General features: G+C 40.9%; 1 protein-coding gene across 9 annotated transcripts in view; it reads right to left on the reverse strand.

The window, feature by feature from the left end:
* Positions 1-1,730: 1,730 nt before the first annotated feature.
* MEF2A (myocyte enhancer factor 2A) overlaps positions 1,731-16,648 on the reverse strand; it is a 98,800-nt gene continuing 83,882 nt past the window's right edge. For all 9 annotated transcript variants that reach the window (XM_081839047.1, XM_081839049.1, XM_081839044.1 and 6 more), the window contains 3 exons: positions 13,509-13,635; positions 9,726-9,852; positions 1,731-7,919 (listed from right to left, as the gene is read on the reverse strand). In XM_081839047.1, the coding sequence (XP_081695173.1) occupies positions 7,559-7,919; positions 9,726-9,852; positions 13,509-13,635 (615 nt within the window). In that variant the 3' untranslated portion in view covers positions 1,731-7,558. The remainder of the gene's footprint in view (positions 7,920-9,725; positions 9,853-13,508; positions 13,636-16,648) is intronic.

Below are 16,648 nucleotides of genomic sequence, written 5' to 3' on the forward strand. Positions count from 1 at the left end.
TAGCCAATGTGCTACCCTCCATATTTGTTGTTGGGCTACAATTCCCACCAGCTTTTGAATACCAGTGGGTGGGGATTTCAAGTGGGGAGAGGGGGGGTTGGACTTGGGTCCTGCTTTTGGGTTTCCCATAGGCATCTGCTTGGCCACTGTGAGAATAGGATGCTGGACTAGATCGGCTTCTTATGTTCTTAAATACTATGTTCAAAGTTAGCGCAATTGGATTTGTGTCAGTTTGAATACAAAAAGTTTATGGTCTCTGGCAGAGAACTTGGGTTTGGTTTTTGCTTTGTTTTGTTTTTTGAAAGAACATTTAGTATACAAAAGTGGAGGATACTTCCTACTGGAAAAGTTATGCCTGATGCTTCCTTGTTTCCTACTCACAAGGGCCACAAAACTTGTAAATAATGTTAAGTGCTTTGTTCCAGCTCTGTTCAGGATCTTAGAACTTTATTAGTTAACACAAAGTTGCACAAAAATCAGGTTTAGGTGGCAAAAAAAAAAAAAGAGTCAACATACAGGCATTTGTGTGAGCTAAGAAAAACAACAGTGAATTGATTTTAAGCATCTGTAGCTACAATCTTGAATATTTTTAGCCCAAGGACTCAACAAATTTTCTGGAGCCACTAATAAATCCAGCCTGCTCTTCATGCCAGGAAGTAAAGCTAACACGTAGGTGAAGGTGAGAGCAAGAATCAGCTTTTCTAAAAAGGTATGATTCAGTCCAAAGAAACCAAAGTCATTTTCAGTGGTGAAGTTTAAAACTAGGCCAGCAGAAAGCATCTTTCGCCACCTACTGAATAACAGAGGCACTGATGAACAAATGGACACAGGAAGGGTGTGTCTATTAGTTCATGCAGGTGTAGTCTACCGCATGTTCCAGATAAAAACAGGCTTATTTTTATATCATTCAAGTAGGCCCCACCATGTCTGTGTAACATGCTAAAGGGTTTTTTTAAGAAAAAAAAAGTTGGGGGGAAATTGAGTGACAACACAAGGAAGACTGCTTTCCTTTGTAAAAATTTGCTCTTCTATACAACTACTTAAAAGCAAAGTGGGGTGGGGGGTGGGGTGGGGAGTAGCCAAAATTCTCTGCACAGGCAACTGATTTATTTATTTTTTTAATCTAGGCATCTGGGCAGAAAGAGAAAAAAGGGATAAGTGTGAACCTTGGAAACAAATGTTGAAGACCAGGATTAAAAGCTAGTCATGCATTTGGGGGGGGGGGGAAGGTGAAAGAAGCAGAGAATCCAAGGAGCTCCAGATGTTGGACCACCAACTCCCATCAGTCCCAGCCAGCATGTCCAATGGTTAGGGCAGTGTTCCCCAACCTTGGGCCTCCAGCTGTTTTTGGACTACAACTCTCATCATCCCTCGCTAGCAAGACCAGTGGTCAGGGATGATGGGAATTGTAGTTCAAAAACAGCTGGAGGCCCAAGGTTGGGAAACACTGGTTAGGGGATGATGGAAACTACAGTACAACAACATCTGGAGGGCCACTCCTCTTTAAACAGTGAAGTTTAAGCCAGAAGGAAACACTTTTTATTCCATCTTGTTTTACCTGGCTCACAACTGGAATGCAGGGTGGGATATACCTTCAAATATATGCAAATATATGCAACTGTAAGCCTGGATCTTTACAGGCAAGGAAACAGGACCAAATCCAAGTTTAGGTGCTGACAGAGGGGGAAAGATTTGAGAGCTTCAGTTTAAATATGAGAGAGAGTCCGATATACACAGTAAAAGCCAGTATTTTTACTTTAGTGAATGCAAGATACAAATATTTTACAACAACTTCTAGCATTTTCTTAACCATTTGATAAAAAGTTCACTAGAATATTTATTGTATAATGAAGAAAAAAACACCACATTCAGGGAAAAAGATTAACTTAATTTTTTTTCTTAAAGATTCGTCTCAAAGATGGCAACAAAGTCCAGCTTGTGCCGCCAGACGGCTTTAACCGCAAACAGCTTCGTCTGTGAACTGTTGACTACAAACATTTACCAAATACATATATTTTTTCTTATTTTAAAAAAAGCTTTTCTTTTTAAATATAGCAAAGCAGTGTTTTCTTGCACAGCAAAGTGAGGAAATTTCCCAATATTTTTTTTTAAAGTCTTTTCACATTCTAAATTTTAAACTTCTTCCCGTGGTTGATTTGGCAGGAGTCATTTATGTTCCTTATTTACTATATATTTCTTGTGCGCACAGTAGACTTGTCAATGCATTAGTGTCCTTTATAGTTTAAAGGCTAAAGCATTTCCAACATGCCTTACTTTTTTTAAAAAGAGAGATACCAGGTATGAACAAGTCAGTATTGCTATGTCCACCATATGCAACATTTGACCCCAATTCTAGCAATCTGGATTTGCACAAGATTTAATCCAATTGCAACCTTCAATTAAAATGCCATTGATTCTATTTACACTTTATTTATTTTTACTGTCACAATATTCCATGGTTCTAAAAATAAAAGGGGTGCGTGTCTTTGAATAACTTCATTGCACAAGCTGCTGTTGAATTTGCAAAAGCTGAATCTTAGCAAGACCTGTGGTACAGCCCTCTTAAAGAGCCAGTAGCACCTCAGAACCTGTTAAGGGCAGAGGTTGAGATTGTCACTTCTTTGAAAGCACTTCCCAGCCCAAAGCACCCTGCATTTGAAAAGCTAACAAGCCCGGCGTGGCAGTTTCTCCCAAATAGGGAGTGTGGCACAGGAGCTCTTCCAAGCAACAATTCCCCTGACGCAGAAACCACACCATGTATTTCCCTTCGCATCTGAAATGGCTTCAAACAGTTGCCCTAAAAACCTTGGGCTTAAGGGGACTGAGAGATGTAAAGCTACTTTGGGCATAGCAAAGGACCTGCAGGTGCCCAGTGTGATTTTTCAGCAAGTTTAAATAGCACCCTCTTCTGTCTCCCCGACCTCTGCCCTGCAATGATATAGCCTAACTCCCTTCATATTGCAAAAATGGTTTTCTAAGAAGCATGAGGTACTTCTGCTCAGAAACTAGAGCTTGTTTGAGGACTCTGGCCAAAGTGGGACCCTCAAAAGCCTCTGCTGCCACATTAGCTACAACACTTGGGGCTGTACCCCATTGCTCTGTCTACTAGCACAAAGTTTCTGGTGCTAGCAGGTGGAATTTGATGCAGCAGTTGCGCTAGCAGAAACTTGTTGCGCAACAGACGTCGCAATCTATTGCACAACCAAATTACTAGCAACCTGCTTACGAATTCTCTTGTACAACAACGTTTTACTAGTGCAAAACATTTCACCAGTGGGAGGGGGGGAGAAGCCTACTGCTAAGTGACTTTTAACTTTGTGCCTTGCAATATTAAGGTTTTTATTCAATGGAGCAGTGCAGTGGGCCTGGGGAAGGGGGCTCATCAGTGTACCAGCCTAAAGGTATTTTGGGCCGTTATGGGGCCAGGTGCTTCAGTGCAAAATCTAGTATTTGGTACGAAGGAATAGCAAATGACAGCATAGAAACACTGACTCGCTCCCATGCCAAAGTACAGGACAGAGCTGCGCACACACACAATCCTCTGTCTTGCTGCAACTATCTTTATCTCTAGGACCACTGTGTAAGACTTTCAAAACATCTAGAGTTACATTATTAGTGTTAATTATATATAAAAAAGTCAGCATGTTTTGTTTTCATGATGTAAAGCTCTTTTGCAGGAGACAATGGATAGGACCTGATCCTGGAACAAGGAGATTAGCTGAGAGTTAACAGTCTGACTCGAAGAACTGATTATTATTATTATTATTATTATTATTATTATTATTATTATTATTTCTTTAAGAAAGAAAGAAAGAAAATTGGCTGGCTCGATACAAGTACAAAGCCCAAACTATATATTTTTCTTTTTCTTTTTTAACGGGGGAAAAAGTTGATGTAACTCGTTACAAACCTGCATAGGAATAAGAGACTATTGGGATACAGTCAGCAAAGCCATCTCATTAAGGCACACAAGAAATCAGACAGTAAATGTGAAATGAAGAACTCCCATTCAAATGTACAGCAAAGTTCATGTAGGTGCATAAATAGTGCAGGAGAATCATACCAATCCGAAGCATCAAAAGGATCTATGAAGCGGTGGTGTGGTTTCTGTGTTAAGTGTGATTTTTTTTTGGGGGGGGGTAGAGGGAGGACGCTGACAGACCACTGGGACGTTTTCTGCTCTCTACCCTATCCAGACAGAAGTAACAGTACCTAGTGTGCATTAGTTCCTCAAAATGCTTCTAAGAGAGAGAGAGAGATCCTAGAAGCTTATGCATTTACAGAACCCTTAATGAAAACTAAATCGGAGCCAGCTATAAAGCACATAATCCACCACCAGTTTGTACAGTTTTTACATAAGGTGGGGAAGACTTATAGGTGAAATGAGTTATACAGGGCATCGTTTTTCCCATACCTTGCTTACCTTTAAAAATAAATAACTAAGGCAGCCACTTGAGGATATATGACAAAAAAAATAAATCGAGAGCTTCCATTCAACTATTGGCTCTTGCTTAGTTTTATTGATATTTTGCCAAAAGTTAGAGAGAGTTTAGGTTGTTTTAAATCCTGATTTCTAGGTAACAAACGCTGTACTTTCTCCTATAAGAGATTAAGGGCTTGGGGGGGGGGGGTAGTTCAGCTACTGCATGTGTTACTTTGGCATGCACGGCCAATGGATGCTCATTAAGACCAAGCCAAATGCAACAGTAAATTAAACTTTAAGTGCACCTGTTTTTGCTTTATTATAGATTTTGTATTTTTCTGTTGTGAACCACCCTGGGTTCTTCGGATGAAGGGTGGTATGCAAATTTAATAGAGAATAATAATAATAAATATCAATGGGAACACCTCTAATGCAAACAGCAGCTTTGGAAGAGTCAAGAACTGCAACAGGAGAGAAGGGGTTAAAATCCTATCTCTACCAATTTGAATGCTTTAAAACAGGGGTCCCCAAACTGCGGCCCATGGGCCAGAAGCAGTCCATGGAGGCCGTTTAACCAGCCCATGAACCACCCCTGAACCGAGCCGCCCACTAGGCAAGTCCCCGCATGCTACGCTAAACCGGCACAGCGCGTTGCAGGGACTCTCTTCCGCGGCTCCAGAAATCGCTTCTGTGCATGCCCAGATGCCGGATATCACTTCTGCGCAGGCGTGATTTTCGGTGCCTGGGCATGCGCAGAAACGATTTCCGGTGCCACAGACATGAGCAGATAGGATATCCGGTGCCACACTGCGCTGGCCCGGCCCACGGAGGATCTCCACGGGAGTGATCCAGCCCATGCCCGGTAAGCCTTGCTGACCCCTGCTTTAAAACGTGTGCACATCAAAATGCAAGGACACATTCAAGACCATATCTAGTTTGGCCCTAAAGATGTAGCATGTACATACTCAAATATGCATCACAAAACATGCTTGGTTATGTAAACATGCCACAGGGATCTGCTGACCTACTGTCGCTCCCTGCAGTTAGATGTTTCAGAAAACGTGTTGCTTCCACAGGTATCATGAGAAGCAGAGCTCTCAAGCTGCAATTGTAGAATCAGAGCCCCCTACCCCCCCACACATGCAAAGCACTGACCAGCCACATCACTTGAGGTGGCGCTGTATTTAAAGGATACCGAGCATTAAGAAAAGGAAACTTCTGAAACACTTTGTCCCCAACCCACACACCACTTCAAAACCCTTTTATTTTTTGCTTCTGATGTATGTTTCTGCTACTTCAGCATGAACAATAAAATAATCTCCCCCACCCCCAAAAAGGCAGTTTTAAAATAACAGGCTGTAACCACCTTAATTCTACTCAGGATAGACCCACTGAAATTAGTTGACTTTAAAGTCAGCCATGTTAATTTCAAATCAGTCAACTCTGAGTATGATTAACCTTGGCAACAACCCACAGCCTTTACCCCCCCCCCCATGCATTTTATTTTCTATTTATGCAGGATGAACTTAACACCAGTTTTTCTGGATGGGATTGGAAGGGTGGGTATCACTTTGCTATCTATATACATATATTTATATATGTATATATATACACATATATGTATATATATATTTATAAAATGTATTATGAAGCCTTACCATACAGCACAAAAATGTTTTAACACACATTCACCACCAGTGAGTGGGGAACGGCCCCTTTTTAAAACACCCTCTGAAAAAATCTGGATAATATTAATTAAAATCCAAAAGGAAGTACAGTATATTGAACAAAATAGTAAATATTAAACAGTGAATACTCTACTTAATAAGGACCTCGCCTTTTTTTTCTTCAAGTTGGCGTCAATCCACAAAAATATACTTTTTTAATCTGGCGAACGTACAATACATAGGTACTTACACCAAAAGGTGATAATATATTTAAGATGCTATATACACAAAGTTTGGCTCAAATTTTAAATTTACATATAGAATAATAAGTATTCATGGCTTATTTTTCCCCAAGGTTCTGCCTGCAAGATTTTTTTTCCTTCCTCCCCTAAAAACAAAAGACCAAAAAAAAGACAATCAAAAAACAAAACTATATTCTACAAAAAAAAAAAAAAAGCGCAACACCATACAGCTTTGGCTTATATAAATAATTCATAGCAGAATGTGTTCAAAAGTACGGTATATAACTTTCTATATAGTCTTAGAGAAGGGTATGGTTTCTTTAATAAAAAATATACACAAGCTAAAATTGTTTTTCTCTATTTTTTAAAAAAGGTAGGAGGAACGTAAGAAAGATTCCAAACATTTTCCAATTATAACTTAATATATTAAAATTTTCTTTACGGACTATCTTCTAGTCTAATATCTTTTGAATATTCCATGCACGTTCTTTGTGTCTCTCTTTCACACTTGGTAAAAGGAAAAAAGGGGGGACCCTTAATTTGACCCAGTATAGTTTTGCACGTGCAAATACAGGTGTTGGGGGTTTCTTGTTTTGTTTTCAACATTGCCAGCCCTTCTCCATGCACCCTTTCGTAAGAGAGAGAGACCCATGCTTGATTGGGTAATATAAAGGTCATTCTATGTACAGTATTGCTTTCTTTTTCTACGGCTCTGCTGCTACAAAGCGTACTCTTAACTACAGGGGACAGTACGGCTGTTGGAAAACACACACACACAGGAACACGACTACAGGCGAGCCCTCACGCCTCGGCCATCTAGTTTGGTAGATTACATACGGGTACGACATTTATTTTGCAAAACAGGTTACATTATTCAAGGAGCAAAGTCCGGGTTAAGTGCCAGACTAGACCAATACCTAGAAAGGGTTCTTTTCTGTTATACTGTGTTTTAAAAACCACGGGGCATCTGCAGCTATAGGAGGAGTTGGTATTTAAGTGCCTGCTGATTTTGTGTGTGAGGGAGAGAGAAAGAGAGTATGTGTGCCTTGCTTCACACACTCACACATGTATATGTATACAAAGATATATATTTATATATATGCATGTATGTATATACATATAAATATTTATTTCATGTCCTTATTTATAAATTTAGATATGTCAGGACTGTTCATTGGGATAACTCAAAAGTAGAAACGGAAGGGAGAAAAGGGAGAATGGGAAGCTTATGTCACCCAAGTATCCATTCTCATCCGCTTTACGGTCGGGCTCTCTCTGTCTTCTGAATTGGGGGGCCTTCCCAGTCCAACCGGTGAGTGGAAGTCACTCCTTGGGTCCTCCCGGTCGCTGCCATCGTACGAACTGCTGGAGCTACTGAGACTGTCGACGGGAGAGCGGCCCATGTCCTGACGTGATTGTTGCTGAGGTTGCTGCTGTTGCTGCTGCTGCTGCTGTTGCTGCTGCTGCTGCTGGAACGCGGATGGGGTCACTCGGTCTCGAGGAGGCGAAATTGGCTCGGACTTGATGTTAATGTTTTGGTTGGTGTTAATAGATAAGTTGGAACCCTGAGATAACTGGCTTCCAGTCCTAGTAAAAAATTCAAACCGGAGGTGGGGTGGGAGGAGAAAAGCAATGTTATTTATAGGGCTTCACAGAGATGAGCTATAAGCAAGGCACAGCCCCGCCACCCAAACTTTCAGAAAGGCAAACACAAAAGGAAATGGCAGGGGGGAAAGGAAAAGCAGCAATGCTGGACAAGACTGAGAACAAATCTGGCTGCATGTACGCAAGTTTTAACATACCCTTCTGTTCCAAAAGACAATGGGCTAGTTTGCAGGCAACGCTAAACCATGGCTTGGCATTACATGCCTGAGCCTCTGAATGCCCCCACCCTCAAGGCTCCTTCCCCTTCCCTTTCCACTGTGTGACCAGAAAGACAAGCACACAGAGATTCCGTTCTGCTTTCCCCAATTTCTGGCTTGCTGGTATGTTTGAACAGGAAGTGTGGTTTAAAAAATAAACTCTAGTATGTTAAAACAAGTCAAGGTTTGAAGTCAGCTTATTTTGCAACTGACCAACTGCATTCCTCCTGGTTGTGCAGGAAGAGGGCTGTAGCTCAGTGGTAGAGCATCTGTTTTGCATGCAAAAGGTCCCAGGTTTAAACCCCAGCATCTACATGTTTCTTTAATTTCTTTTATTCAACAAAATTTATATACCGCTAGCATGTAAGGAAAACCTCTGAAGTAGAGTTGGGAATGTCCCTTGCTTGAAAGCCTGGAGAGCCACTGCCAGTTGGTGAAGACAATATTGACCTAGATGGACCAGTGACCTGTCTCAGTATAAGGCAGCTTCCTATATTCCTATGAGAGGAGGTGGGAGTCTTTGAGTCCAAGGCTTTGATGAGACTCACAGAGGCTATTGCACCTAACCCTAAGTCATGGTTTAGCATTGCGTGCAAACCAGGCCAATTGCTATGCACAACAGGTGTTCATGCACCACCCAGATTTATGATGCTGAGACAGTCCAGGACAGTGCATTATTATCCAACCAATGGAGCAAGATTTATATAGCACTTAATTAAAAAAAATTATTAAGCAGTTTACATAAAATACTCATTAAACAGATAAAAACAGACTTTAAAAAGGACACTATAAAATTTATCAAAATATAGATACAATCAACAGTTTTTGAAACAGGTGTATGTAATAAAATAATGTTGCCCTTCAGAACAAGCTACACTGCTGCAATCCAAAACAACCCAGGAGCAGCTCCCAACATAGAGGGTGCAGAGGGTGCCTAAGATCACTCATTCCCCAGTCTGCTTAATGAAACTGTCATGAAGGACAATTAAAAAAAACCAAGTTTGTACATGACTAATAGAGCACTTTTAAGTGCTGCTGTTCCTTCAATTCAGTAATAGAGGCCTGAGTGCTCAGATCGGCCATCCATTTAGAGCCATATGCACAAGCTCTAAGTGTGCGGCCTAGTTCCTGGCAACCCCTCCACTTAGTTTATTCACGGTCAACTCAGTTTCATTTGTATTGGAGTATTTATTCAAATGAAGTGAAGGTTAAAATATCACTATTTGTAGGGTGGGGGAGGTGCGCTGGACAATGAATGCACAAGCAGTAGCAGAAGGATTTCTCTACAAAATAACTTTCCAAGCCCACTGAGTTGCAAAACACCTACAAGTCACAAATCAGTATGTACACCGAGCAAGCTACCCATGTATACCCAACCCACTCAAAATGAAGTGTTAAAGAACATTGTGCTTAACCAAATAGGGCCAAGTCTGAGCTTGTGGGCTAAATGGAAGAGGTGCCTAGTTGGGTGTAACTTAGCAAAGGCTGCCAATCCTTCAGGGAATGGGGGCGGGAGTGTGTTCCCACTTACACAAGGGAGCTGAGGGCTGCTTGTCCTAGATGATGCTGTTGCCAGGCAGATACTTGTCCTAATGACAGCATTCCTGGGGAGTTAAAACCCTGCAGGGCCGACAGGTCTGCACTAGTCAAGGAATAATCTGAAAGCAAGAAAGGAGCAAGAAAGGGGGAAAAATTATTTGTACCATGTATTCATCAGAAAGGGTAAGTTTCAGTTTCACAGATTCATGGGCTGACACCAGCCAGCACTGTGTTGAGGACAGGCATTTGAATCCATGACAACTCCCTCAGGCACACTATGGCAGAACGGCTTTGAGCCTGGTTTGGAAGACTGTGACCTTAAAACTGCTAACTTCACCTCAAGACCCAAAGGGCAAATTTTCTCTATACCATTATTAAAAAGTGTAATTCACACATGCCCTCCATTCAAGTGACTCTCAAGGCTAGGCCCAAAGAGAACTATCGGTTCTAAAGCTGATTTTCCCCCTCTATGTTCCTGTATAATCCACTCAAAAGGAAATGGAGAAATGTAGCCCTTTTCCTTCTTCTCTCTCTTGACCTTCACCTAGTCTCCTATGTAGTGCTAAATGGCTCAGGTCAGGTTGAATCCCAAATCTGAGCTTTTTTATTGCTATATTGCAGAGGTGGGTAGGTCTGGTTCTGGAGAGGGAGAAAGGTGTGCTTTCAATTTTACTTCCTCCAGAAACATTCCTATATAGCATAGCAAGAGGGATTGCGCTCACAACATTCTCATAAACTTAACCTGCCTTTCCAGGATTCTTACTATAAGTCTGAAACAGCCAACTTCCTTCTTCTTCTTCCCTGCAGCCCCCACCCCTGCAAAAACTGGAATGCCTGAACTGCTCTCAAACATACACTTAACTGATAAGACTCACACAGTCTGCTGATTTCTGGTACCTTTGGACAATCCCTGCCCATTGCTACCCACATTCTCTAAGTCCTGGGACCTGACAGATGTTTTGAGGACAGTTTGGGAATTTTAAATGTTCTTTTTCTTTTCTTTTAACATCCATTGGCTACTAAGCTCACCAAGCAAGATGAATAAAAAAGCATACACAAATAAATTAGGCTATTAAAATTTCAATAAAACCACAAACACATTGTAATACAAACACTTCCAATGTACAAACTTTCTGCATGCCAAAGTGACTCCCCAAGTATGCAGAAACAGCTGCCTAGTTTCGGGGTGCCCCTGGTTTCACTTCCAAACTGATAGGCACTCAACCACCTGAATTCACTGTCAGATTCACTGTTAAAGTGCATGATGAAATCTACAGCTTTAAAACCAGCACTTTGCAACCCCTGCAAGTTCACGGCAGGTGAAACTAGTAAGGAATGTTATTCGGACAATGAAATTTGGTAAGGCAGAAATCTATTCTACACCAGAAAAAGTTGCAAATGCTGATATGAAAGGAGAAACTCTAACATCAGTCTCCAAGTAGAATGGATTTTACATCAAACTCATTTCTTGGACGCTATGAGATTGGTTCAAAGGGGACTCTCCCAAGTTACTCGTGGCTTTGTCTCATGCCCTTTTGGTTTCCAAGGCATATTGCTACCATCTTTCCAGACTACAGTATCATCGAAACAAAAGGCAAAATAAACCCCCCACCATTAATTCTGATGTTATTTTTGCTCTTGGGGGATGAATGTTGAAACACTGGCAGGAGCTGTGAGCCTGTGCATGACAGTCTCTTATCTGCTTTCTGCTTGCAAGTCGAAGTACAAGAATCCTTGATAGAATTTATATACCAAAAATGAATTCTAGGTGTACATTCATAAGGAAGGGAAGAATGATGGAATTAACAGCAAGCTCCCATGGACAGCATAACAAAAAAGACTGAAGAACTGCATGTCACCTGTCTTTTTTTTTTTAGACCCATTTTTCATTTTATGTGCTGCGAAGTGGCTGACTCAAACAGTTGAAGGCAACATCTCTCTCAAAAGTTGCATGAATGCAGCATGCAAAACTAAACCTCTATGTTCTTGACCAATTAGATATTTGAGTTTTAAATCTAGGATATATAGTACTTAGAGTGTTATCACTACTGATTCACACATAAGAAGTTATTTCAGTTCATAATTATCACTTGTTTTTCCTTTGAATTTGGAAAGAGAGCTGTAAAAGCTTTTCTACACTTAATCACGTTCTAATACAGCTTTATATATGCTCTACCCTCTTGGGGGGAAAGGAGCTAAAAGTGTGTTCCCGTGAGACAGATACAATTTTCATCTCCGGGTGGTTTTTTTAATCCATAAATTATCGTCTAGGATATCAGAGACTGAAGTCAAGAGAACTTCCTTGGACTTCAAAATCAAGAACACTTGAGTATGCAAAATCAGTCCAAAAACCATAATGCATATTGCTTTTGTCTCTGTTTTTTATTACTACTACTACTATTATTATTATTATTATTATTATTATTATTATTATTATTATTATATTTTCATTTTGTCTTTTTATGTTGTGAAGCGCCCTGCGATCTTCAAATAAAAAACGTGGTATACAAATTTAATAAATAAAATAAAATAAATGTAAGTCAGAGACATCTTTTAAATTAGGTCTGAATGTTCATGAAAGAGGTGTGAGCATCTAATAGGGCCTACAGCACTATTAAGAGAGGTCAAAGTCCTTCAATTATAGTTTAACAGGAGCTTCTAGGGATTGAATAGTCTTTGAGATACAGCAGTTTAAACCTCAGATGCTTGATTACGCATCTCTCCAGGAGCTCATCCCTGCAAATTTGCCGTGCCAGCAAGTAGGTGATTAGGATAAGACACACCAACTGCTGTGCCAGCACAATGTCAAAGGAGTCCAATATGACATTGCCATAGATGCTTGAGTTCCTATAGCAAAAACAGGGTGGATGGGACCTCCCAGTGACCACACCAAATGCTTAACAAGGTACTAGGTTATTATTTGTAAAGACAGGCTTTGTTTTATTTTCTGGGGTCTCCTCACTGCTTGCTTTTTACCAACAGGACTTACCGTATTTTTTGCTCTATAAGGCTCACTTTTTCCCTCCTAAAAAGTAAGGGGAAATGTGTGTGCGTCTTATGGAGCGAATGCAGGCTGCGGAGCTATCCCAGAAGTCAGAACAGCAAGAGGGATTGCTGCTTTCACTGCGCAGTGATCCCTCTTGCTGTTCTGGGTTCTGAAATTCAGAATTATTTTTTTCTTGTTTTCCTCCTCCAAAAACTAGGTGCATCTTGTGGTCTGGTGTGTCTTATAGAGCGAAAAATACAGGGTTTTGTTTTTAACTTCAAGATTTCACGAAGCAGCTATGACAGCTTGCTACAGAAATGTCTGCACATTAGATATTGATAAGTTCAGGGACTAAGTCAAACTATCATGATTTAAATTAAAACAACCATGTAGCATACTTCAGAAAAATGTTTAAAAGGGAAAAAAGAACACTGGCAAGATATAGCTGCCTCAGAGATTGGAACAGCTGACCAACATATTACACAGAATGAAGTGGCAGAATTCTGGAGTGTACCACTTTGGACTGCAAGTGAGGCAGGTCATATTCTCAACTATAGAACAACCCCCACAGGGAACCTTCCATGGTGCCTAATACTTTGCAGGCAAATAACTTTTAATTTCACTGGCATTTAAACTCTTAGCTTTTCAAATTTAAAACATTTAAAAGACCATTAAGTTTTTGTTTATTGGAGTTTTAAATCTTGTCTTATTCTCAGTGGCTTCTCTCCCCCCCCCCCCCAAAAAAAAAACCCCAGGGGAGAAGGGAGAGCAAACAAGTGAATAGCTTACCAGTGTTGTAAGCTGTAGGCATTGCAGAGTACACCAATCCTTGTGGGGGCAAGCTTGGAGTTGTCACAGACACAACTGGTGTTGCAAGAGGCTGCGTAGACTGAGAGCTGCTTAACCGCTGTGTGTTCTGTAAAAAATTTTTTTAACAAGAACATAGAACCCAGTTAAGGCAAATCCACAATGAAATTGAATCACAGGTTGAGGCAACCTCTTCCTTGTCTATTCCTTTTGTGTAATATTTATTGAAAGCCAAGACAAACATCAGAGAGAGGAAAATGTAAACCTATTTCTGAGCCACTGTCATTCAGAGGGGAGAGTGCTGGGATGCAACGACTAACTTAGGACCAGTCACACTCAACTCCATATGAGCATTCTGTAAAATGGAGCATAAGAGATAAGGCCATAAGTAGTACTATATAAAGTAATATACCATGCACTGTGTGCAGTATTATCAACCCAACTGCACCAAAAGGAGATTGTGCACACACCACAAAATAAATGCAACTCTCCAAAGTCACCCTCCACGCTAATAATATGCCTTGTCAAAGAAGAGTTTCTACAGATGATACAAAACTAGTTCAGGTCCACATGTCAGAAGTTGAGAGGGGTTTGTTGGTTTCTTTGGTCAGGGTGCAGTGGAGTGGTTTTTTTGGGCGGGGCAGGAATTGCTGAGTAAAATGGAGCTGTCTAAGCAAGTGAATTTCAAGACTGAAAAATCTAGCTTTGTGACAAGCTAAACCCAATAAGCAGGTCAGGAAGCTGCCCGAGGTGCTAGATTTCAAGAGAGGCCAGGCTACTCTGCAAAACCTACGGTGAGCTGGTGTGTGGGGTAAAGAGGAAGAGAGAAATATGTAGCAGCCCCTGCCACTACAATCTGGGACAGTACTGTATTATCTCCCCCTATTATCTCCCCAGTTGCAGCCCTTTCCACCTGCCCTACTCACTTATGCAGCACAGGGAGGGTGGAGAGGTCCGGTCAGGGAAAACCCTTGCAAAGACCTTACAATCCCTATTCCCTGTCTAGAAAAAGGCATGGTATGGAGAAAGCACACTGAAATATTTGCCTAGAGCAGCAATATAGCCTGAGCTACCTTCAACTTGTGTGACAAACGTATGACCTAGTTGCTTGGAGGAGGTTTTTTCTCCAACTAGCTGTATACTTCCCTGCAGGAAGCAACTCGCACCACCAGAGGGCAACCCTCTCCTATAGCTTGCATACTTGAAACCACTCTTTGCCCTTGTCTATTGAAATTGAGAGCTACTTCAGCGTTGCACTTTTGACAGGTTGCAAGATTTAGCACAATCACACACACACACCCAACGCAAACAGTGCAATTCTGATGGAAAGAGAATGTATGGATGTAACAAATAATCACAGAGCACAATAAAGGCAACAGTGGATGCTTAAACGGAATTAAAATAAGCATGCGTCTCCTTTGAGTGGTTTGGGGGTGCGGTGCAGATACACACCAAGTCTCATGTGTATGCGCTCAAATGTTATAAAATGTAAAAGCAGCCTTCAGATAGATGACCAGGACTGCAGACTGAGTTTGAACCTTGTAAACAAAGCAGTAGATGCCTTGCCTGCATTTTATGCATTCATTGTTTGAAATGGGAGGCTTTAGCGTGAAGCTCATCATCATACTAGAAATGCTTCAAATTAATTCAAGGAACATCTTCCGTATTTATGTAATGCTTCATCACAACAGTTCAGGGGAAAGCATCTAAGCTATGGATCTCATTCTTGAGAGGCAGGAGAAGCAAGCAGCCTGTTGAAGTGGACTCTAATCCTCAAAAGCTTATGCCACCATAAATTTGTTGTGTCTTTACAGTGCACACACAAGACTTGTTGCAACAGACTAACACAGCTACACCCCCCGCAAGTTGTTCATGGGAACCACCGGGCCATGAGTGTGAATCACTGGCTAACCTTATGTTGACCAACTCTGCACATCTTTAGCTCCCAGTTTATAAAACCATCTACTTCTCAGAATGTGAATATGGAAGGTGCCAATATAGTTATTTGCCTTGTGCCTTATGGATAAATATCTGCAGCAGAACATTGACTAGATGGCCTTCCAGGTCCCTTCCAACTATTAATTTATGTGGGTGGCATTTGCCAGTTGGGTGCTTGTAATGTGAAATGGTAACTTCATTCGCACAGATTCCATGGGTCTATTCCAATGAACAGACAAATCTAGGACTTAGACTCAACCCCTCTGTCACTGACAGCCATCCAGTTCCAAAGTAATGGTGAAACTTCAACTAACCACAAGATAGGATATCAGACTATTCACATTGCATAAATACCACCCTGTGAAGAGCGTGGTCTGAAAAGTTACAATTTTGCTGTATTTTGGAGAATGAGTGAATTATGGAAAGCCCTTAACGTAACACGCTAAACCAAAAGGTTGGGGTTTTTTCTTTTTTGTAACTGAACAGTTATCTGCCATGCTTCTTATGAAGAAGCAGAACTACACAACAGATTATGCACTGAGGTCCTAAAGAACTTTGCCGTGAAACTAGCAGAACTTTGCTGAAAGACCCACAAGACAAGCAATACAAACATGACTTAAAATAGCACACGATAGTGACTTCGTTAGCAGAATTCTGCTAAGTGCCCCTTGTTACTTTAGCATTTTCCTAGGGAAAAGACGTTTTTCCCTCTGGAAGTTAAGCACAGGTGCAACAAATTACAGGGCTTTTGATAATCACTAGCACTTAGCATATGGATGCAGAGAAGCAAAAGGTTGTTTGTTGATAAGCTCCATTACACCTTGTACAGAACTTTATATTTTGGTTTGAAAACACACGTAGTACCCAACATGATGCATTTACCAAGACAAACACAGCAATCCCATGCTTTCATGCAACAAGAGCCCCATATCAGCAACATGTCTGGGGTTAAAATAATTGATAAAAAGCACTACAATAATTCCACACAGGTTTGTAATAAATCAGTTCTTTCCCAAATGATTGCACTAGAACAGCAAAGACAGCCAGGTTCTGATCAACAAAGAGCGAGCTTTATATGTGCCAGAGACCAAATCATAAAAAATACTTTGTGAGAAACCTTTTTAAAAGGCTAAAACATTTCCCCTCCCCACTAGATTGGAAAATAGCTTGCAATTGTATGTTTC

Source organism: Podarcis erhardii, assembly GCF_964252035.2.
Source record: "Podarcis erhardii genome assembly, chromosome: 14".
Lineage (NCBI taxonomy): Eukaryota > Metazoa > Chordata > Lepidosauria > Squamata > Lacertidae > Podarcis > Podarcis erhardii.